General features: G+C 38.0%; 1 protein-coding gene across 4 annotated transcripts in view; it reads right to left on the reverse strand.

The window, feature by feature from the left end:
• The window catches only part of PPP3CA (protein phosphatase 3 catalytic subunit alpha), a 299920-nt gene that overhangs the window by 139323 nt on the left and 135641 nt on the right, over nt 1–24956 (reverse strand). For 3 of the 4 annotated variants that reach the window (XM_007463806.1, XM_007463808.1, XM_007463807.1), the window contains exon 2: nt 16540–16740. The exons of the other annotated variant lie outside the window; for it this stretch is intronic. In XM_007463806.1, coding sequence (XP_007463868.1) covers nt 16540–16740 — 201 coding nt within the window. The remainder of the gene's footprint in view (nt 1–16539; nt 16741–24956) is intronic. 4 annotated transcript variants of the gene reach the window in all.

Raw genomic sequence — 24956 nt, forward strand, 5'->3', positions numbered from 1 at the left:
TCTTTCCCTCTGCTTTTAAAAGACAGTAGGTTTCACTAATATCATTATTTTCATCACCCCTTTTTTGTTACGCTCAGAAAAAGATATTCTTTTAATATCCGTTTAGTATAATAGTATAATAATGACCAGAAGATCCTCAATAAAACAACTATACTTCCACTTGGAACTAAAACAAATGTTAAGTAACTCATATGTGAGTCAGATGAAAGGTGGAATTCAGGTGATTAGAAAACATACCAAACAAGACAAGAAGAGAGTCTATATAAATTCTCCAAGTTGGATTTTTGAATTTTCAATCATAAATTACTTTAGTGATTTTCAACTTGCACCAAAAGGTCAAATATGAAGTAAGCGCTGAATAAATCAGCAAGTGTTTGATGTTTCTTACCAAAAATGTTTGTTAAATTCAGCAGACAAAATAACACAACCCCTATGACCATGACTGATCATCATTTAGTGTAAGCCACTACAGAGGGGGAAATACAATTTTTCTTTTCTTTCTAAATAGTTACACAGTTATACATCCATGTGCAGAAGATTCGGTGCTATGAGTGTATAAGCATCGATATCAGTCATAATAAATGATCATTTTTGTTCACAGAGTTCCTACGAGGCCTCAGGAACTGTGTGAGCATCTTTTTGAACACTGCCTCCTGTCCCACAGCACTGTAAGATAGAAATTATTTCAATCCTCTCTACAGATGAGTAAATGGTGAGGGATGTGTGAGGTAACTTGTCAGCAGCAGGATTAAAACTTAACGTCTGTCTGATTCTAGACAGTGTTCTTTTCACCAGGTGACAGCGCCTTACCCTGACAAAATTCCTATGACATACAGAATGCAGATGCTACTTGAAAAAATTCAGAACACATGATTGAACATATCCATGTTCCATTTCACTTTTACCTTCTACAGAAATGTTAAAATTTTAGTATTTTACCAGTAGCACAGTGAATACTTAATGGCTTTAGCATTAAGCCTTACTTAAACAGAAAATCAAAATCTGCTCCAAAAGAAACCTTGTCTTTACATTTAAAAATTTTTATTTAAAATCATGATCATCACTGACCCTTAAATAATGTACTCTGTCTGACAAATACAGTCACACCATCTCCCTTCGGCCCCTACCACACAGATTGTTGGTACTGTGCTCCCCATCCCGAGGGTACGTCTGACAGTTCCCAGATTCCTTTGATCAATCATAATACTTATTTTGTTATATTCCTTCCTCTCTTTTCCTCCACCATTCTAAACTGGACAACCCACCATAAGTCAACCCCCAAACCAATTCCAGTCTGTCTTTGAAAGCGTCATGCCTGTTTCCATCATAATTTTACCCCCAGCCTGTTTCTTGAAATGAGCATTTGTCATTACATTTACCTAGCCATCACTAAATTCAACATAAAACTCCGTAGCTACTATGGGTCCCCTAGACATCCTTCAAATGAATGGAAACGTCCCCATTAGTCCCCCCGGCCTAATTCCTCAGACTCAACCCAACCACACATGGACCACACCTTTTGTCAGCCTCAGCCATCGGACGATTATTTCTCTGACCGCTGCTACCTCCTGGTAACTCTCTTACTTTGTCTGTTGGAACCCAAGCCTATTTGGCTGTTACCAGCCAACTGGACTGAATCTTGCTAATGTGCCAATCTTACCAATCCCTTCATCACACTCAATCCTCCACAGTTTTCTTCCTTTCTTAAACTATCTCCAGAACAATCACCCCCCAACTCCCGTCCTCTCACTGTAGAAACCAAAGAGGTGTCAGAGACATCACAGATCCTCTTGTAGGTGATCTCAGTTCCCGGGAGGCAATTTAGGGAAAAAAAACAGCTACAGAATTGGGCCCAAGTTCTATACGAGACCTCATTACATTTTAGGAAAAGTTTGCCACCTTTTGGATACCACCTTAAAGAATCTATTGCCTGGCTGAAGAAGTCTGATTCAGCTACAGAGTCATCTATTCATTGCTGAGGCAAGTCACATTGTCTGTGGGCAACAGTACCACTGGCCTTGAATCTGTGACTTGCAATTACAAGAATCGAGTACACTTGTCCTCTAGAACTGCATCACCCTGGATATGGAGGGAAGTGACTGCTACACCTCTGTAATCTCACTGATATCTTTGCAATAACCAGGAAGGTTCAAGAGGCAAAGGAAGAAATTCCTTGCAGGAAAGATGACAGGTTCTGGGATTTCTGGCAGATCCCTGAAGGCCTATGAAGTTGGGCATATAGACTAATTCAGTCTATAATCTCTGTCTTTCTGCTTATCCTCCTAGCAGTATCCCTCTCACTAAATGTCTCTGGGTGACACAGTTCAGTGACTGGCAACCTTCGCCAAGTCTCAACAGATGGCTCAGCTGGTCCTTGATGAACAAAAGGTGACTGAACGAAAAATGGCCTTATATTGTTCAAAGAAACAGACTGTTTCTTCTTTCCTTGAATAAGAGGAGGGACTGACAAAAACTCTCTCCTTGACCAAACTTTAGAAAGGCTTCTCTGAGTCATCTTTTCATCTAGGCCTCATCCTTGGGTCCCTGTCTTCAGCCTGCCTAGTTCAGTTCTAGGAAGAATCCCCCCACCTTTAATATCTGATCACCTTGGCCTGCCAGGAGCAAGGATTCCCTATCCTTGACATCTTCTCTTAGGAATTCTCCATCCACTGACCCCCTTGTCCTGCTCTTTGGCTATGAATTCCCACTTGTCCTTATTATATTATGAATTGAGCTCAGTTTTCTACTGAAGTTTATTTTCCCCTGTTGCAATAGTTTTGGGATAAAATATGTTTTTACCACTTTAACTGGTACCTGGCTTTGACACATGGTATATATGGTCGTAAGAAATGTTAATAAACTCTACAAACTAAGATATTGCATGCATCACTTCACTTGACAAATATTAATGGATATCTGCCAAGAGGCGGTCACTATGCTAGATGCTAATAAACAGTAGCCAAAGGCAGACAAAGGGTCTACTCTCTTCAAACTGACCATCTAAGTGAGGACCAGAGATCACACAAACAACGATCACACAAGTAACATAATAGCATTACTATGATAAGTAGTTTGAAGAGAAGGTACACGGTACTATACTGGGGTAAGTCAGGGAAGGCTTCCCTGAAGAACGAATGAAGTGACTTTGCAGCTGAAATCTAACTATTCAAGACTATTGGGTGTGTATATGGGGGCGGGGGGTGGGGGTAGGGATCGGGCATTCTAGAAAGGAGGAACAGCATGTGCCAAGTCTCTTACTGACAGAAATGGAATGAAAGAATGCCAGTGTAGACAGGTCACAGAAAATAATGAGAAGTAGGCAGTGGATGAGACTGGAGACATATATGCGGAACGGAACATGCAAGACTTTCTAAACCATCTTAGGATTTGCAACTTGATGCTAAGGGCAATTGGACACCACTGTATACATGTGCTTATTTAGCACCCTGCCTGTATCAGGGTACATGCCCAATCAATGAAAACTTTAAAATACTTGACTCATCTTAATGTGTGAGGTATGATATTTGTCTTACATATAGGACAAATTTCATACATCACTGATTTTTGGCCCTAGAGTGGTCAGTGGCAGGATGTTTGGGAATGTAAAACACAGATGATGTACACTTTGTTGGTAGTTCCATGAACTGTTATTTAAAACAGCGGTCCCCAAACTTTTTGGCACCAGGGACCGGTGTCGTGGAAGACAATTTTTCCACAGACTGGGTTGGGGGGTATGGTTTCGGGATGACTCAAGCGCGTTACATTTATTGTGCACTTTATTTCTATTATTATTACACTGTAATATATAATGAAATAATTATATAACTCCCCATAATGCAGAATCAGTGGGAACCCCGAGCTTGTTTTCCTGTAACTAGATGGTCCCATCTGGGGGTGATGGGAGAGAACGATACCCAAAGTGTGTTGCTTATGTCCAGACTACTCCTTAATTGTCACTTGCCACTCACTGATAGGGTTTTGATATGAGTCTGCAAGCAGTTGATTTATTATGGTCTCTGTGCAGTCAAACCTCTCTGCTAATGAGAATCTGTATTTGCAGCCGCTCCCCAGAGCTAGCATCACAGCCACAGCTCCACCTCAGATCATCAGGCATTAGATTCTCATAAGGAGGACGCAACCTACATCCTTTTCATCCGCAGTTCACAGTAGGGTTCACGCTCCTGTGAGAATCTGATGCCGCCGCTGATCTGACAGGAGGCGGATCTCAGGCGGTAATGAGAGTGATGGGGAGTGGCTGTAAATACAGAAGCTTCCCTTGCTCGCCCACCACTCACCTCCTGCTGTGCCACCCGGTTCCTAACAGGCCACGGACCAGTACTGCTCCGTGGCCCAGGGGTTGGGGACCCCTGATTTAAAAAGTCAGTCACCCATGGCCATCATCAAAAAGCCTACAAATAATAAATGCTGGAAAGGGTGTGGAGAAAAGGGAACCATCCCACACTGTTGGTAGTGATGTAAATTGGTGCAGCCACCGTGGAAAACATTATGGAGGTTCCTTAAAAAACTAAAAATAGAGCTACCATATTATCCAGCAATCTTACCCCTGGGCATATATCTGGAAAAGAAGAAAACTTTAATTTGACAAGATGCATACACCCCAGCGTTCACAGCAGCCCTATTAACAATGGTCAAGACATGGAAGCAACCTAAATGTCCATAGAAATCATCACACTGAGTGAAGTAAGTCAGACAGAGAAAGACAAATATTATACAATATCACTTATATGTGGAATCTAAAAAAAAATCCAATGAACATATTTACAAAACAGAAACAGACTCACAGACATACAAAACAAACTTATGGTTACCAAAGGGGAAAAGAGGAGAGGGAGGGATAAATTAGGAGTATGGGATTAACAGATACACACCACTATATACAAAATAGATAAACAACGAGATTTATTGTATAGCACAGGGATCTTTCTTTAAAGAAGGTCAATCACCCAAATTTGAAATGAAAATGTATTTGCGTCAGAATGATTCTCAGCCGTCAAATATGGAGTATTATTACTTTGACGTGGGATGTTTGAGCAAGACCCACCCTCCCATATTCGGTTAACTGCTTCTAATTTTAAAAGACATCTTAGCCCATATTATACAGGCTTTAAATTATTTTTTTCATTTTCTTATTTCTAATTGATATACTGACGGCATGACCATGAAAACAAAATTTATTTTTCTTTAATTAAAATTGAAACTCATTTGCAATTTAGAAAGGATGAGTAATAGAGAGCTGTAGGCATAAGGGCCTCTCTGCTCCCTCTTTCATTCCACAGCCCTCTCAGTATTTACTTACATCCATAAAAGGGGAAATGCAAAGTCTGCTATAATATCCAAATGTTAATATAGTTAACAGTTCTCTATGCTTCTAATCACTGAACAGTGGAACAGAACTGATAGTTGCAATATTAGCTGCATAACAACAATAATAGCCACGACAAAAATGGTTACAGCAATGATAATAAAGCAGCTACTATTTGCCGGGCACTTACTCTGAGTGCTGTGCTTGCAACAGTTCACTTTATCGGAGTGACAGGCATGAAACTCACACCTCATCTCTTCAAAGATGAGAAAGCTGAGGCTTACAGAGGTGAAATAATTTGCTCAGTGGTAAATAGCTAAGAACCTGCAGATCCTGAATGCCTCTCTAGAGGTCCATGATTTGTAACCCTGATACCACGCTACATAGGATGAAAATAAAGTTATTGTTGCACGGTCACTAGGAGATGTACCTCAGCAGGTGAACTGGACAGCACAGATGAAATCGCCCTTCCTCTTCTCACCTCTTTCCACACCATTCATTTTTTTTTTTTTCCTTCAGATAAACTGGCTGGCCCAGAAGTTTGAGTATAATCAGAAAATGCTAACAGACCACAGTGGGAAAAGAATCTATAAATTGGCCCACTGCCACTATACCCTTAATAAACTAAGCTAACCAGCCACAAATAATTTTGAAAGGGCCTAAAAAAAAAAAAAAACCTCATGTACTTTTAACACTTCCTTAATTCAGATTCTTAAGTGGAATGGATATTTTATATCAATAATGCAGACAATTTACTTTCTAATTTCCACCTAGCTTTGATATATATTTAATAAGAATTACCAGCTTATCTCCTGAAGAAGGCAAAAAAAAAAAAGCAGTAGTTACGGTTAAGCTAAGGTCTACCTTAGAAGGAGCTGGGCTTTAATGTTTAAAATACGAGGAAGAGAATTTCAAATGAATAATTTCTGTTTCATGTTTATGATTATCTGACAATCTCCTATTCATCACATGGTATACAAAGAGCCAATCAAATTTTACCATTAAAAAACTAAATGAAAAACATATGTAATTAGGAGTTTAAAGGGGATGCTAAATATCTACAAATTTCTCTGAACTAAACTGAATTCCTAAAATGGGAGCTTGATTTTCAAGGTCAATGTTGCCTTAAGAAAGAATCAGATTATGTTAATAAAGACCAAAGAAAACATGCATATTACTTTGAGAAAACAGAAAGGAAGGTACAAAGCATCCTTTGTTTGAAATGGAAACAAATGCCTTTGCAAGTCATTTCAAAAATATTCTCCCTTATAAGCAATAAAAGATATAAGACTGATGACAGTTAAAAGTAGCACTAGATGTATCAAAGGCATACCACCAGATGGCATCTTAAATCAGACAGCACATTCAGAGATGGTGAGCTAACTACGTTTCTGAAATGGAATCAAATTCATGAATTCCAAACAGATTTTTTAATATTAAAATGTCTGACACTAATCATAAAATCCAAAGAACTCAACAATGTAGTCTTGAATATAACCAAAATATATGAATCTAAAAAGAAAGGCACTGTAAATAAAATGGTGACCTTGATATAATTTTTATTTTAAAAAAGACATAACAAATGGAGTCATAAGAGAAAAGGAAAGTTCGGTTAGTAATTTCATGTTTCCTTCATTATTACCTACAATTTTTCTTGCCACAAATCCTAATTTTACTCTATCAGAGGGCTTTGTTTATTGTAAACATGAAGAAAGACAGTTCAGAGCAGAGAGCATCAAGAAGAAAAATAGTAAGAAAAAAAGCTTATAAAAAAAATAAAACAGGTCAAGTTTCCTTTCACCTACATATATGACTCTTATGAACTTAAAGTTCAAAAGCCTTGATGTCCAAACCTTAAATATCTTCAGGAACAGAATGAAACAATGCTGCTATGTCTAAAACTGCCGGGTACCTGGACCACAATGTCAAATATGAACAGCAATTAATACAGAGAAGCATATCATACACCAAACTGGAGTCAAAAAAGTAACCATATGATAGCAGGAACTGAAATCTTGTTCAGAATATTAAAATACAATATTGTCTCACAAAAACCTCTGAAACAGACTTCATTATCCCCTGGATGTGGGGTGTGTTGGTTGTTTTTTTCTACCATCATATAATCAGTAAAATCCTATTTTTACAACATACAGTTAACTAGAAATGTTATTTTCATGTGATAAAAGCAACTTAGAGGATACTTGTTACCAGTTTGTAACCTATTCTTGGATTGGATTTATGTATATAGACAGTATTCTACATACACATTTTAGGGCTTAATATAAGGAAAGAACACTGGACTTTTTTGAGAGTTTTCCTTTTTCCCCTTCCTCAACACACTTGACTTAGGTCTCAAACCCATCTGTGGATTTCACATTACGTCACAAGGCAATGCTTACTCCATGATGCTGGTGGAGAGCCCAGCAAAATAGAAGGAAAAGCTATGTGACCTCCAAGACAAAAGCAAAGCCAGGACTGAACTACCTAAAGGCCTTCTCTCACGGAATATATTTTAACATTAGCAAGATGTGTACATAAAAGTATTTAATTCATATTTTAAAAATAAATTTTATATATGAAGATAGTCATTTAAATAGTGGTAAAGCAGCTGCCTCAAAACTGAATATTATTCTCTTACTAATCCACTAATTAAGTCACCGATTCTTCTATAAGAAACTACTTCTGACCAGTTCATATATTTATCCAGTATCTCATTTGTCCAAAATCCTCCACTTTAGACAGATATCAACAAATAGCTATTCAGGAGAAAAGAACAGAGTAAAAAAGATAACTGTTATTTAAATGACGATACTAACAAAATACAGAAACACACACATCCACACACATGCATAAATACATACATACTCTGTTTAAGAGGTTCCTATACCTTACCATTATATTCTTACCATAAGCTACTATGTGCAAATCAGCACTACATTTACATTAAAATTATTTTGAAACAGAGAAACATTCACAAACCAAAACATAAAATTCATGTCCTCAGCTGTTAACATTTAATAGGATAATAGCATGAAACGATAAAAAAAAATTACAGTTGACCCTTAAACAACACGGGTTTGAACCACATGGATTGTTTTTTGACAGCAAATACTACAGGATCAGAGGTTGCTTGAATCTGCAGGTGCAAAACTGCACGTATACGGAGGGCCAACTATAAGTTATACGCACATTTTCGACTACGTGAAGGATCAGCACCCATAAGCCCCTGGTTGTACAAGGATAAACTGTAGTTAAATCCCATGCTATATAGTTACTCTCAGATTTCATAATTTCATGGACCTGTAAAATTAACTTCTAACCCCAAATAAAATAGGAATAGACACTGTTGAACTGCCTGCGTTTTAATACCAGTTCTGGCACCTTCTAGTTCAGTAACCTTAGATATAATACTCAATTTCACTGAGCTTCAGTTTCCTCATTTGTAAAATTGAACTGATCACAGCACTTCCTTCACAGGGTTGTGTGAAAACTCAGAGTTAAAACGTACAGTGTTTATAACACTGTACGAACTGGCAAAAAACAAGAACCTAACAAGTGTTAGCCTTACCACAAAAATAACTCATTAATTTGTCCCCCCAAAAGTATAAAAAGTAATTACTATCTACTGTCACCATAGTTTCATGTACATAAAGAAAGCATTCTCACTAAAATGAAAAAGGCAATTTCAGCCTGGACCAGTGAAAACTTTGTCATAGCCCAGTACCAGTCTGTGGCCAGTATGTGGGAATGTCCATGAAGAACTGGATCACAAGAGAATAAAATCAGTGGAATCTAAAATTATTAGGGACACTTCAATGGGAAAATGGAACATGACATGAGTTGGAAACATAAATATAGTCTGAATTTCCTGTAGACAAAGGCAAGTGTATCTACATTTTTCCTTTAAGGTATCAAAGAAGAATGCACCTTCCTCACCTGGAAGCCTTTCAGTGTTATTTGAAAGACTACTTCTCTTAAAGGCACAGTAGTATTGATAGTAATGTATTTCAACCTTCTCTAAAACCATCAGAGTATTATTATTGCAAGTGATCACTTTCAGATTTTAAAAATAATAGGTTGGGGATTTTTATCTTCCTATGGAAACAACTATAGGTGTTGCCTTATGAACGGTGCTTACACACCTTACTATTTGTGAAAACTGACTCATGGCAAATTGAAAAGGATAGGGCACACTGTGTCTTAAAGCAAAATATCTCTTCATGTAATTATGATGTAATAACTGTCAAATGCTTCTTCTGGGTGGTGTTATATGTTTATTGACATTAATAGATTACATTAATAGATTATTACTGACTGGTATGTTACACACAAATGCTGAATTCCTAAGGCTCAGCTATTCTTAATATAATACTGTATTCATTACCACAATTCACTTAAAGATGCTTTTGATCCCAGTCTTCCTTTATTCTCCGCAGTAGCTTTCTATAGTCAACTCTCGAAGAGCTTGTAAAGGAAAGCACTACAAAGGTTTTTCACTGGGAAAAACTACATAAACTTTATGCCCCAACTGTACTAAGCACTATTGCTTGGTCTTGCCCCCTTGTGTTATAGCAATACATTTTAATTTAAAATATAATAAGTTATAAATCAAGTCAAAATAATTTATTCCTTGTATTTCTTGAGAAACTTGAACAGCAGGCTTAGTACATTTTCTTCAGTAGTCAAATTCTAGTCAAATGAACTGAAATGCTTGATTTTTTTCAACCTAATACAGAGGTAGAGTAGTGCATGTAATACCATGTAATAGCTCAGCATGAGTTATGTCAACGGATCCTGTTCATAGCAAGGTCTTCAGCTGATTAGCTATGAGGCCAGTTACTTAAACCAGTGGTTCCTGTAGAGGCGTCCCAGATCAAGGGGCTCATCATCATCTGGGAACCTGTTAGATATTCAAATTCTCAGGCCCTACTGCAGACCTACTAAATCAGAAACTCTGGAGGTAGAACTCAGCAATCTGTGTTCTATGAAGCCCTCCAGGCAATTCTGATCCATGCTCAAGTTCCAGAAACACTGACTTAAACTCTCTGAGACTCCCTTCTCTCATTTGTAAGATGGGTTTCCTAAGACCAACCTTGCAAAACAAGGGAGGAAAACAAATCAGGGAAAAGGACGCTGGCTCTCATGCAGTGACCTTTTATCCTTTTATCATCATCTTTTTTTTTTAAATCAAGGGCCCACATTAAGGGAAATAAAAACATCAAACTGTGGTTGCCACAGGCTGGGCCTGAAATGTGCTGACCTGCCAGCGGTGGGCTAGGTACCAAAATAGGCCTCTGGCTGCAGGGCAGGCCCTAAAGATTTGGCCACTGAAATCTTTGAAGTGGGCAAAATGCCCCAGAAGTAATATTTTATCCTCATATAAACTAAGGCTGCATTGCTCTGATTGTGACAAATGATAGTATGAAGAGAATAAACACTGATCTTTCAGTTCTCAAAAGACACTGGATTCTTACCCCACTTAACTCTCCCGGGAGTAAAGGCATGGGGAATTCTCCTAATTGACGTCAGCTGCTGTAAGGGAAGGAATGCCATGACCTTAAACTTGGCCACTAGTTCACTCTCACATCCAGGAACAAAGCCAAAGGGTTCTCCTGGCAACTGCCTGACATGCTAAATGGCAGGCACAGCCACTGAGGGAATCCTTTGCTGCCCTAGGGACAAATCCCCCCCTGCAGGAAACAGACAAACTGGAGAGATTAGCAGTTTGCCCAGCTGATGCTGGCCTATCCCCTCCAGTTCCAGGGAGCAGAAAATGAGTTCTAAATCATTCTCTTCAAAGACCCAGGCTCCTGGTCGGCTTCTGCTTTATACATGAGGGAAATGTTCTCTGCTAAGTCAAAGGGAAAACAGGAAAATATGAGAACTTGAAAGAGAAATGTAATAAATTGGATCCCTGCATAAATCAGCCTACCATATTCAAGAAGTCTTTAATGGATATTGATTAAGCACAAACTAATCAGACGTTTTAAGATCAATGTCAATCATCATTCTTGAAGGGCCCTGTAATCAAAATCGGATCCAATTCTCCTAGCCTGCCAAAATCATTGCCAGGACACAAGGCATACTCGGGGCATACTGAACGAGTATGAAAGGTTCCTGATCAGCCCCTCTCGCAAGAGCTCCTCCCTGCTCACTCTACTCATCTCATCCAGGATGCTATTCTAGCCACACACTTGTCTGTGTAACTCTCCCGCTCCAAGACCCTCTCCACTCCCAGTGCCTACAGAACAGTAACCAAATGTTTAAGTGCTGCTTACAAGAGACTAATATCTGACCCTGACGGTCCAACCTCAGTCTCACCCCCCACCCCTACCCCTCACACCCTTCTGATACCTTGTCTTCCCACAGCAAATCTCCAAAATCATGCCTTGCCACTTTACAAAAAATATCAGTGCCTTTCATATGCTGTTGTCTCTGCCCAGAATAACCTTTGCTAGCTTTTGCACATAGTAAAATTTCACCTATCACACATGCTCCAGTTCAAGTACCATGTAATCTGTCAAGACTTTCTTGGCTTTCCTGCATTCCTTGTTCTGAGTTCCCACACTAGTTTATAGGCACCTTCATTACGGTTCTTAACAAATTTTACAGTAATTATCTGTTTCTGTATCTGACTCCCCAAATAGACCTTGAGTATTCTACTCAAGGGCTATGCCTCATCTGTTTCAATCATCCACAGTTCCTAGCCTTCTGAAAGAGTTCTCAATCCACATCCAGGACAGATAGGATCCGAGCTATTTAACAGGTTTTTTTTTAGCTCAAAGATGTAATATAATAATCAATGGACACTGTCAGGGAAACCGTAGCCATTTAGAAAAGAGGAAAATGTTTTGGTTTTAAGTTAGCTCTATCCAGTTGGATATTTCTAAATTTGCTTGAATAAATCTAGATCGTATCCTTTCATTTAATCAATAGTTTGATGCACGTATCTTTGGGCAAATATCTGTTTCAGTTTTTTTGTTATATGCTGACCCCAGGGAGAGCAGAGACCAGGTCTTATTCACCTGTGTATAACACACACCACCTGTACCAGGCAAATGTCTGGTAAATTGAATTCCCAAATGACTTGTACCTTAGTTCAGCTTAGTTCACAAAATACCTTAGACTGGGTAGCTTATACAACAAGCACTTATTTCTCATAGTTCTGGAGGATGGGAAGTCCAAGATCAAGGTGCTGGCATATTCAGTGTTTGGTTAGGGTTCTGTTCCTGGTTTGCAGATGGCCACCTTCCTGCTGTATCCCCACACGGAGTAAAGAGAAAGGGCTCTCATCTCATCTTCTTCTTATCAGGGCACTAATCCCATCATAAGGGGTCCACCCTCAGGACTCAACTAAATCTAATTATTTCCCAAAGACCCCACCTCCAAATAACATCACATTGGGGGTCTGGGCTTCAACATATGATTACTGGGGAGACACAAACATGCAGTCCACAGCAAGCTGCTACACAGATATGTGGCCACATTTTTTAATGTTCCATTTGTACGTCTGCAAGGAAACAAAGATAAATTTAACTCAGTTTTCAAAAAACAGTCAAAAAGAGGGAAAATACTTTCCTTCACAAAATGCCTCCAATACAGAAACACATTCTTCAAGTTAAATGTCTAAAACAGCCATCATTCTAATCAGACAAGTTTGCTGAGAGAAAAGAGCAGAATGTGACTCATACCTCCCTTGCTTTGATTAGGGACCCATAACTAATCCTCACCTCTACTCCCACAGAGATGGTTACTGGCTTATCTAAATCCATGCTCCAGGAGGGTAAGGTACATAGTGCTTTGTCACCTTCCCCAGAGGGATACATGGAGGGAGCACTGGGACCAGGCAGTTTCCTGGTCCTTCTCCAAAATCAAAAGTACAGAATTTTAAGGGAAAAAAATCCTAACTGAACACAAACCTTGTTTTTACTGCTTTAAAAACACTTGAAGGGGAGGGAGGAAGGGAAGTTGGGCAACTTTGTAAATTTAAATATTAAAGAAATGCTAAAGGAATACAATAATGCCCAGATTTCCAATAACCAGGACACTAATTCCTAGATTTTCTTTAAATAGGAGCAAACCATGACACAGAGGTTAGCACAACTCCTCTCTAAACATTTGAGTGTGAAACGTTTTTATTCATAAAAAGTAGGAGGGAAGAAAAGAAGAGGGAAAGCTGGGGAGTGGCTTTTGTGCATGATTATAAAATAGCTGCCATTTGTTTCATTTTGTGAGTTTACATATCAGGCTATACTTAAAGCTGAATTGCCCACAAGAAGCTAATCGTCAGTTTCTACCCTGATGGCTCACCTTACATTTTTAGGAATCTGACACACGTAGGTGAGAGACTATTTCTAATACCACTTGAAAACCACCATAAGGTTTCAGGCCTCAGGCGTTTTCTCCCTACATTAAAAGTCCTTGCTTCTTTCCCCTTACTCTTTTTTCACAGGTTCTCATTTGCAGCTCTACAATTCTTCTCCCCCTCCCCTTCTACATCTTCCTCCTTTCTGCTTTCTCTTTTAAACTGTTTAAGTTCTCCATTTTTCTTAAGTGTGGAATTCTGAACTACATGAAGAATACTCTACCCTTAAGATTTGGAAGTGTAAACTATGCCTTTTATTGCATAGCGTAGTGTCAATATAACATTGACTTCATTGATTCACTTTACTGACTCAGTTATCCAAATAACAAATATTCTACATTTAAAAATAAATATTACATTGCTGGTTCAGCTGTCCAAATAAAATCCAATCTCAGAACACAATCATATATCATAAAATGTTATCAATAAATTATAAGAAGTATCTTGAAATACAAAGAGAGAGCAATTTTCTTGGATCAGCGTACCCTGCTTTTATTTTGCAGTCCTCCGTGCTTCAGCTTGGAAAGTTCATGGGTTAAAATATGAAGCCATGGATTTAGCTTTCTGGTGAATCATATGCAAAAGAGGTTTTTTTTTTCCCCTTTTGATGGAAATGTTAAAATAAATTCCCCCCACCACTTATATTACATATCTTTATATTCCCAGAAAAGGGAGAAAGAGATCACTGCAATGGAATCTACTGGAGGTTCCTTAGAATCCTGACTTCATTAAGAAATATAAACACTACATATTCTGTGCTACATATTCTGTGATGTCTCCATAGCTACTTCTGTCACCATCTAGAAGGATTTTTTTTTTCTTTCTCCCCCCAAGGAAAGTTATACATAATTGAGTCCTGATTTCTAAAGTCTCTTCGTATCTATATTGGGAAATGTGCCAAACTGTCAGCTGGAATCTCACCAGAAAGAACGAGGTGCAACCTCTGCTGAATATGAGGGCAATTAGTCAATGGACCCCAGAAAGGTTCAGGGATAAAACATCACGAATCTGACTTTTCCAGAAACCTCCCTATGTGTTCTTTCAGGACAGAGCCTCATCAAACAGAACAGCTGATTGTATCCCAGGAAATACATTCCCCTAAATGTCTATTTTACATGTTTCCTTTTTGTTATAATTATCACCTCCATTAATACCTACTGGGCTCATTAGTGAGTTTAACATGAATTGTTCATTGGAAATCACACATTATCATGTGAGGTAGAGAAAACATCATAATAAATATCATAATATACCATATTTATCATATTATGATGTCATATTATGATATCATAGTAAAATATCAAGCCATTCATTCTTACCAAAATCAAAAAAACTTAATGATATAGATATCATTTAAAGCTACTATTTTACCATTTATTTATAGGTGGAATTAACAGTGAATTTTTTAAAGTAGTTTCTTTGCCGGTAGATTCCAAGCTACTACTTAGATATTAAAAAATTTTCATATTTTAGTATCTAAGAAAGTAAAGTATGTTCACATTTGTTTTGTTCTTATATTTCCACAGTGTCTGTAAGTCAAAGATAATAATGCATGACTGCATTTTAACACATGGAAAATGGGGTTCATAGTGATACACACAGGCTAAGTATGTAGCTTGATTTTTCACCACTGGTCCAACACTGACTTACCACTGGAACCAATTTCGCCTGCTGCCTGGCCCCAAACACATTCATTATTCTTCTGAATTACAAATAAGAAAAACAGCATTGCCAACGCCAAACAAAATGTAAATGTCAGTTTCTCTGGAGGAGGAATCATTAGAGGCATTTTGATCAAGGAAGGTCTAGTCTGATATTCAAGAGCGCTTACCTTGCTCTTATCAGTCACCTTCAAAAATATACTAGAAGGCCAATAATATTATAAGTACATGAAGGTTTGGAAGAAAGAAGCAATCAGTAGTATCTATGAAATATTTTAAATGTCCCCTTTATTTTGAAAAGGACAATATTCTATGTCAAACTTCTTCCCTTTGCCAGAATGATAATAATTAAGGAGAAAATACATGTTTTTTTAGATTCTCTAGAAATACAAACGTGCAAGTTTAGCAAATTTCACAAAGTGTAAATGAAAAGCCGCTACTATTTGACCCTCTATACCACACAAAACTTTTTGACAAGATTTAATTTTTATGGTCTAAGTGAAGTTCCACTTACCCAAAATACATATCTGCCCTTAAGAAGTAACAGGAAAAAACTCAAAAAGTAAAGACATTTTCTAGGCCTAAAATGCTATAGGAAGGAGAGAAATTTTGTCTTCTTCCTGAAGTTCAATGGTTCTCAGACTTTAATGTTTGTCACGGTCACCTAGAGGACTTGATAAAACAGATCACTGGGCTTCACCCCAGAGAACTGATTCAGTAGTTCTGGGGTGGGAGCTGAGAAGGTACAGTTCAGCACGTTCCTAGGAGGTGGCGATGGTGATGCCAGTCTGGGATGACACTCTGAGAGCCACTGCATTAACTTAGTCACTTAACTACTTTGGAAGTCTTCCTGTGCTTTGTCTGACCCTTCCCAGTGAATATCTTGTGTTCTTCGTGACAGTGTTCTACCGACAAATGTCACTTCTTAGTTAAGGTATTACTTCAGAATATCTTCATCATCTCTAAGCTGCACACCACTTTTTAGGGTATCACATCACACAGATATTTAATACATGAAAATAAAAATACTGTTACATATGTATTAAATATGTTTTCCCTAATGTACAGATTTGGCAGGAAAAGAGTAAGATGAAGAAGGTGAAGACTCACTGGTATCTAAGACTTTTGATTTGATGTTAAAAACAAAAAAGTGTGGGTCCAAGTGGACAGTCTCCATCCTCAGGACTTACCTGTGACTGGTGCATCAATATCCAGCAAATTTTTTTCCTGTCGAAGAATTGAAGCCCCCTCTGTGATTATTCTCAATGCAACACTCTCTTCCAGCCTGCCCTCCTTCATGAGATGTGCCTTTAAGATATCCACACGAGGTTTCCCATCGTTATCGAACACTTCTTTTGCCGTAAGCCGGTGACTTGGAGGAAACGGGACAGCTGAAAGCAAAGAAGTCAAATTGTTACATTAGCCAAAACTCAACAACCAAGATTCAAGATTCAGTAATAACCACCAAATATTTATCCCTATCACCAACCACCTACTGGAGTATTTAAAAAGTCCCCCCATTAAAATATGATCAAGGGCTACCAAGAATTAAAGACTGCCTGCTTCCTATGATTCTAGATGTGATGTCACTGCTGAAAGGAAATTTACATTTCTTCTTCATCCAGTACCTATCTCATGCAGCTAGAAGATCCTGACTGAGTGAATAACAAAAAAGAAGAGAGATTTGTTTCTGTTAGGCAATAATCAATTCAGCAAAAGCAAAGAGTTCCTGTACATCCATCCTTCTAATTTTGACTCAGGTGAAGACATTTCTTCACTAAAAAGCAGGCCCCTCTACTGGGATTAGAGGAAGGGGAAAAGACCTTTCAGACCAGATTTGCCCTTCAATGGGAGTTATACCTCTGAGTAAACTAACCCACTGACTCACAGTATAAGGAGAGAGCCGGAATCTGAGGGTGAAAACGCACTGAATATTGAACAGAAAATCAGGGAATCTCTTGAACAGTGAGAGGACAGTATGACATCAGGAGACACAGGTATTTAGGAGTATGATATAATGACAAATTCCGTTTGTTGCTCAGACTTAGAGCCAACCATTCTCTCTTCCAGCCGTGCCGCCATGCCTTCTTAACAGCGAGAAGGTCTCTTGTAGCTCCTGCCATTCTTCACATCTCTAAATACATTCATTCACTCATTCAGCCAGAGGATATTCATTCACTAAACTCCTACAATGTGCCAGGACGTCCAAAGGTCCACGGTCAGAGATGGTATTACAAAGGTTAAATTTCTGATAAATGGCCAGTCAGCCCCTTCAGTGAGGGAAAATCATTATTTCTCCATTTTACATGAGGGTTCATTTACTGGATAACTCAGATCTATTAGAAATATCTGGAAGAAGCACAAACACTGTTTCATGTAACTTTCATCTGCCACGTGCATTATGTCATATGCATACGAACATCTCCATATGAAGCACTTCTCTTAGGTAAAACACTTGATGTTACAGATTAAACCTAGCCCTCTTAACTCCTGAAAGCGTCTCTCAAAGAAGCAGGATTTATGGTAGACCTATGCCAAGAAATTTTGTGCAATCTAATAGCACAGACTTGTTATCCAAGAGAAATGACAACTACTTAAAAGTCAGGAAATGAACATGTACCGACGGATGCAAGCTTGATTTTCCTAACAATCCAAGCATATCTATTTAACTATGCCTCCAAAGTGAAGTGGCAGTGCAGACTCAATGGACATGCATGAGGCTTTCATGGTCAGATGAACCTGGGTGCAAACCTGAGCTCTGAGCACTCACCAGCTATATGAACCTTGGGCAAGCTAAATAACCTCCTTTGGCTTCAGTTACCTCACCTGGAAAGTGGGGATTATATCTATCTGAGGATTGTTATAATAACTAAAGTAAATAGTACTAGTAGTAGCTATCATTGATAGAGTGTTTATTTTATGCTAGGCATTGTTTGGGTAATAAAGTCAGACACAACAATAAAGCTGTAAGGTGAGGAAGGCATAAGTGCAAGTGTTTATATATAAATTTATTTAGTCCCTATAACATTACTGTGGGAGAGAAACTTGAGACTCAAAAATATTAAGCACCTTGCCCAAGATAATCACCTAGTGATTTATATGTAGACCCGCTGAGCGTCAACCCTGGCACTCTGATGCCAGAATACTTGTGTTAATAGCTGCACCACACTACTTACCAGAAAGTACTTGACCGTGTGCTTAACAATTAAAAGGTGATGAGTAAATCACTTTCTAGAATTGAAATTCTAATGAATCCCGAGTGGTATTTCTTATAAAGCCCACACTTTTATTTTCAAAAATTATTTGGAATGGCTTATAGTAGAATAGATATGTAATACAAAAGCAAGAGGTAAAATAAGAGACAAAATGCATTAACACCAAAGCATAGTGTAAAATGAAAGAAAAAGAAAGTTCAAGAATTAAACAAGGAGGAGAAAAAAGAGGCAACGAAGTCACTAGACTTCTGGCACTTGGGCTCTATTTTGTTCATTCTGTTTCTTTGCCCCCCTCCCTTTTTCTTGCCTGACTAACATACACGCTTGTTAAGAAAACATGGAAACATTTCGATGGCCACATTTCTTTACCTGGGTCTTTATTTATGTTTGGTTTGAAAGTAGAAAATATCTTACCTGTCAACTCCTCAAAATTCCCCAGACAGGATGGGAGTGGAAAGGGGGAAACTTCAAAAGGACACTTGGGGTAAGGCCATGAGCTGATTTTTTTTTTTTTTCAAGTGAGTTCCTAAAGTGTGACTAGGACAACTGTCAAGGTTTAAGTGACTGCAAAACTGTCAGGCAAGAATCATAGGAACACAGAAGGGAAGGAGGCTGATTTATTGTCAGGCAGTGGGTCTCTGCCACACACACACTAGCTGGCCTTATTAAACTTCAGACAGATCAAAGGGTTAAACCTGAAAGAGTTGAAGCATTTAAGAAGATGAGAGGCAAAAGGAGAGCACCCCAGAGAGGGCATCACCTTCGTGAATTAGACTTTCTCCAGGTCCCTAGACTCTCTCCAAGGCCAAGATCACTGCAATAACAGATGCTCCCACCCTTTGCTGCAGATCTCTTACCTTCCAGTAATTGCTAATCCTAAGGTAACTGGCTAAGGTAAAGCCACCTGGCACTGAGATATTGGGGCTGGTTCCAAATAAACCGAAGCAAGAAAAAAGAGGAGAAAGGCCAATCGAAGGGCTCTATTTCCAAGCGGATGATAGGGACACTGATAAGATGGGCCCCTTTACCAATTAAACAGATGGCAAGGCCTTCAGGGAAACAAGATGGGCAGCAACGATGCCAAAGAGCAAACGCAGAGATGCAGTCAGCCAGAGAGAAGTTTTCTGGGACAAAACTAAGCATGGGCTAATATTTGTATTTGTACACTTTTTGGCTTCATAAAGAAAACACCAGCCTTACAAAGGTCACACTTATTTGCTTTCTCTGTTCACCTAGAGTCCTACATGCAGACCTGTGCCAAACATTGAGCAAAAACTACTTGGACCAAAGAGTCCAACATGCTTAGAAAACATTTCTTTCATTAACTCATTGTATAAATGGCTACACTTGCTATAGCAAAATGGGATTTCCCCTTCCCTCTTTTGCTTTGAGTATGACAAGTTGCTTCCATTTATACATGAGCAGGCCAAGATTGGAAGAATTAAGCTTGTGCATGCTAATAAAAATACTGAAATAACTGCTGACATTCGGGCTGATTCTTTCTAAAACAATTTTCTCATAATTGCCTGTTAAGTAAAGAAGACGATATTATAGAAGGCTTCTTAGAAGCATCCTAAAAATAGATAGAAACCTTCTCAGCTTTCTCTACTTCACAATTCCCACTCGGTGTCTTTTTTGCTATCGTTGTCAAATAAAACAGCAAAGTAGCTAAAATCTGGGACATGTAAGTCCTTGACTGACTCCTGCCACAAACCACCAAAGAAGTCTTTAAAGGCAAACAACACACTGGACTAGGGTTGTATTCCCATGTCATTGACTGTGGAAATCTGGCAAAGACTGATTGCCAAAGAACAGGTTGGAAATGATATTGTTTCTTTTCTATTTGTTGATGCTACCAGAGAGTTCATCTATCTGATAAGGAGGAAGGTTGAAAGTCTAGGAACCAAAGCCATTGGCATCCAATATTGGCATCTGTATAACAATTACTGACGTTGGCATTCACCAGTAGAGAAATACATTCCAAGTCAGAAAAGCCTTGCAGCCAAGGTATTCCTAGCTCTGGGTTCTGGCTGACTATGGGGGCCACACCTCAGAGTCAGGGGTCCCCTGAGATTTGGGCTAGAGGTCGGTTTCAGACAACCACGAGCTGCCTCAGTAGCCATAAGCGAACTGTATCACTCTGGGGTAGACCTCGGTATCTGAGCTTTCTATTTCTCAACTCTGAGCCACTGTAGCCACTGTTGAAGGAATTCCTACTACTTGATGGGAAATATTCAAGAGTCACTGTCATGGTGATACCTTCACTGGAAGGAAAAGCAGGACACCTGCTGCCTGACCTCTTCCTGGAATAAATGCTGACAAGAGAGAAACACAGACTTAAGAAAACATTCAACCAAGTGATTTTTCAAACGTTGGTTTGGTTTAAAAAAATTTTTTTTGTTTCTTTCCTCAAACAAAATGACATCCAGAAATGCAAGTATATCCAAAAGAAAGAAGAGCCTAAAGCAGATTGCTTGTTTCTCTTCTTCCGTATGATGGCAGTTAAGGTGTGCTCACAAAATCCTGGGGCTCTTTGGAGTAAAATTATAAAACTCCCAATTTAGACTGACTGCTGACCCCCTCATAGTAAACAAAAAGGAAGTGAAGTCAAGAGAGAGGATAAGTGAATTGTCCAAGGTCACAGGATTAGTCGGTGACAAAACCAACACTACATTCAGGTCTCCTGGTCTCTCTTCTAGCACTTTACCCTCCAGATCTGTCCGATATGAGGTTGACTGGCCACACATGAGGGCGGCCGAGCACTTGGAAAGTGGCCAGTCCAAACCAAGCCATGCTGCAAAGTTACAGGATTCCCTGGACTTAGAACACTTGATACAAGGGGGAAAAAAGATTGTAAAATGTCTCATTAACATTCTTATATTGATTACATGTTTTAGTAATAAGATATATTGGGCTAAATAAGATGTACTATTAAAATTAATTCAAACTATTCCTCTTTCCTCTTTTTAATTCCACGACTAGAATATTTAAAATTGCATAAATGGCTTATACTACATTATTATTGAACCGTGATGTATCTTTCTCAACAAGTAAACGAGAACAGGGTGAGTGGAAATTATATTCCTTAATCTTTCTTCTCTTTCAGCTTTGGTTCCTACAAAACCTCAAACTATTTCAAAACCGGTTGCACGTTGGAATTGCTTTTTAAAATGAATGATGCCCAGGCCCAACCTCTAGAGATTCTGATTTAACTTGTCTAGGGTAGGGCCAGGGCAGTGGCAGGTTTTTTAAAGAAATCCAGAGTATACTATAATGTGAAGTCCAGACTGAGATTCACTGACCTATCTATATCGTTAAGTAAAGACGTACAAAACACCAGGCAGTTTAATTTTCCCCCCAAACATGCTCCACAATGTCAATCATCCACAGTAGGTGCAATGTCGTTGCAAGTCCAGACACGTTTATTTCATCCCTCTCTGTAATCAGAATGCGTCCAGGAACAACACTTGTCCCATATTTCATGTGGCTACTGTCTGCACAGGGCCAAGATACTTATGTCAACACATGTTAAGAGAATAGTTTAAGGATACCACCTGTCAGACACAAAACACATTCTGGCCTGGCCTCCACAGATTGGCACTCCATCGATTTCCTTCTGGACATCTGTATATGTCACAAACTTATTCTAATCAAACCATATCAATCAATCAAGTGATTGGTTGCCAAGCACCTTTAAGCACCTACTATGTGTTGTATTCCATGCTAGGCAGTGACAAGGGCCGGGGAGAAGTGAGCGAAAGAAAACAAAAACAAGCAGAGCCAGACTCTGAAGAACTTACCATGTGGTAAAATTATGAGTTTTTGCTTGGGATAGATGGGAAACTGTTAAACCACAAAACCTAAGGGCAAAATTTAAAGAAAATCACAGACAATATAAGCAGTAAGAAAAAAAAAATGTCTTTATCTACCTTAAAGTTATGCCTGGGTTCCTAGAAACTCTTAGATGCAGTCACCCATTTCTTTTGTCTAAAGTATATAATAAATATCTAAGTTTTTAGATGACTCTGAAAGATGAGGCTCTGTCTTGAAGGTAAGTAATGAAAATAGAATATGCTAATTGTAAAGTACAATATTCCAGCTACAATATACATAAGTACCGCCATCATCAGTAATTAAAATATGTGGAATCTGATCCTACTTCTGAACAGAGTGATGGGGTACATAAAAGGAAATACTAGTGACTTTTCACTAAATTTTCTTTGGGTTCTAACATAGAGAAATTAGGTTTGACTTATATTCTTCTGGGTTTAAAAAAATTCTATCAGTATGGGGATACATGTTTATCCATGCACAGAATGTCTATATGCAAAGATATACAAAACATGTTGTGTGGGAAAGATAGCTTAAAAATTAACCATAGCTAGCCTCTAAGAAAAACTGTAGAAAGGTATTTATTAGAGTCCTACTTATGTTACTGCTGTGGATACTCATCACTTGTTTGTTTGAAAGCCTCTGGCTTTCATTATAGATATTAATGTCTGTCAAATTAAAATATGCTTGCCCATCTCAAGTGTAGTTGAATATTAATTTTGTAAACAGAAACATTAACCTTGTAAACAGAAACATCCGGTCCCACTTAAGCTAAAAAAATTCTTCACAGTAGGTTTTCAAATATAACTTCAATTCATTAATTTACTGGTGTTTTTTTTCTTTTTTCCCCCTACTGCTATCATGACTTTATTCATCCTCAGCAGAGACATCTTTACCCACCCTCTCTGAATACGACCACGCAGATCCTGAACTTTAAAATGTATTCAATTATTAGACACAGTATGTGTACTGATCATTTCACTAGCAAACTGAATACCCCATCTGGTTTTCCTGAATTGTTTACGTACAAATATAGCACAGTGGTATTTTATGTAACATCCCCAAAGTGTTAATAAAAGAGCACTACAGTACTCGAAACATTTACTAAAATAAGCAATTTTTTTCCTATGACTTACAGAACATATATTATCCACAGTAATTTCTGAACCTAAATCTGAAATGTGCTAAAGCAATTCTGTAAGATCAGACACAAATTAATGAAAATATTGTTCCAACAACAAAGGATTAATAATTAATTAGTGAAAATGAGTACCTTAACAGTACAATCGGAGTTTCTTTTTATTGTCTGTGTTTCAAAATAATTTTCATGTAAGTATGTTTCTTGATGTACCCCCTATCCTTTCCACGTACAGCTTTTCTTATTTCCTGGCCGCTACCCTCAGCCTTGAGTCTAAGGACTCAAGGACATAGTCCACAACCCTCTCCACATGAAGTCTTGGGTTGTTCTATCACAAAACTCCTTTGAAGTTTTGATATTTTGGTTAGTTCATTTAATTACCAGAAAAACTGCAAGTGGCTTACATAATGAATTATGTAATAATGACTCAACATGAAAGATTATTTAACAAAAGTCTTAAGTTTCAAAATATTTCGGAATTACTGTGAGGCTTAAATAAAATCTGATTTTTCAGTGAAAATTTAAAAGTTCTATGCACAAGTCCTGTGACTAACATGTGGGTCAGGCCAATCACAAATTATTTTATACATGTACAAGATAAAAGCAAAATTACATTTACTGGTTTTGATACATGATATCGAATGTTTAGATTAAACCAAGAATTTAAATTAAATATTAAATGTTTTAACTTAGATATGTAAATTAAATTATATATTTTTAAATGTCGTAATATGTAATTGAAGATGTGTTGTTTAATAAGGGTCTACTCTATCGTGTGTTTTGTTCTGTTTTGTTCAGTTTTAAATAAAGACAGCCATAACATTTACAGCAGTATGTACTCCAGCTATACTGGATCTTGGAACTAGATAAAACGATTACAGCAGTATTTTCAGCAAATGGTATTTATAGTAATCTCTGCAATAGTAAATTTACAGTAATGCATAAAATTCCACTCACTTGGATACATTTACATAGAGGGCTTTTTACTTATTTATTTTTTGCCTTGAACATTTTCTTCTTCTCTGGAGACATATGTCACAGGAGGAGATAAAAATCAAGCAACAAACAAGATACTTTAAGACAAGCTGAATTTATCTCCCAAGCAAGCAGGTCCCTATGAACATGATAATCATCCCTTAGGAATGAAGAGTATCCAGGGATTCTAAAACCTTATTTAACCCGAGACACACTTTATTATTCAGAAATCCTCCACTCCATGGCCTGAGACATGAAATATAAGGAAGGACTTTACCTGAATTGAACTATTTGATTAGAAATTCATTAATAAATATAAATCTGTGTATTGAAAATAGCGAACCTGCAAAGTATAATGTGTGCATTCTTACTCTTCAATCCTAAACTTATAAGTTAATATGAAAAAAATCAATCTGTGCACACACACAATTCTTTCAAGTTCATCATT

This window comes from Lipotes vexillifer, unplaced genomic scaffold (genome assembly GCF_000442215.2).
Source record: "Lipotes vexillifer unplaced genomic scaffold, Lipotes_vexillifer_v1.1 scaffold49, whole genome shotgun sequence".
In the NCBI taxonomy this organism is placed as follows: domain Eukaryota; kingdom Metazoa; phylum Chordata; class Mammalia; order Artiodactyla; family Lipotidae; genus Lipotes; species Lipotes vexillifer.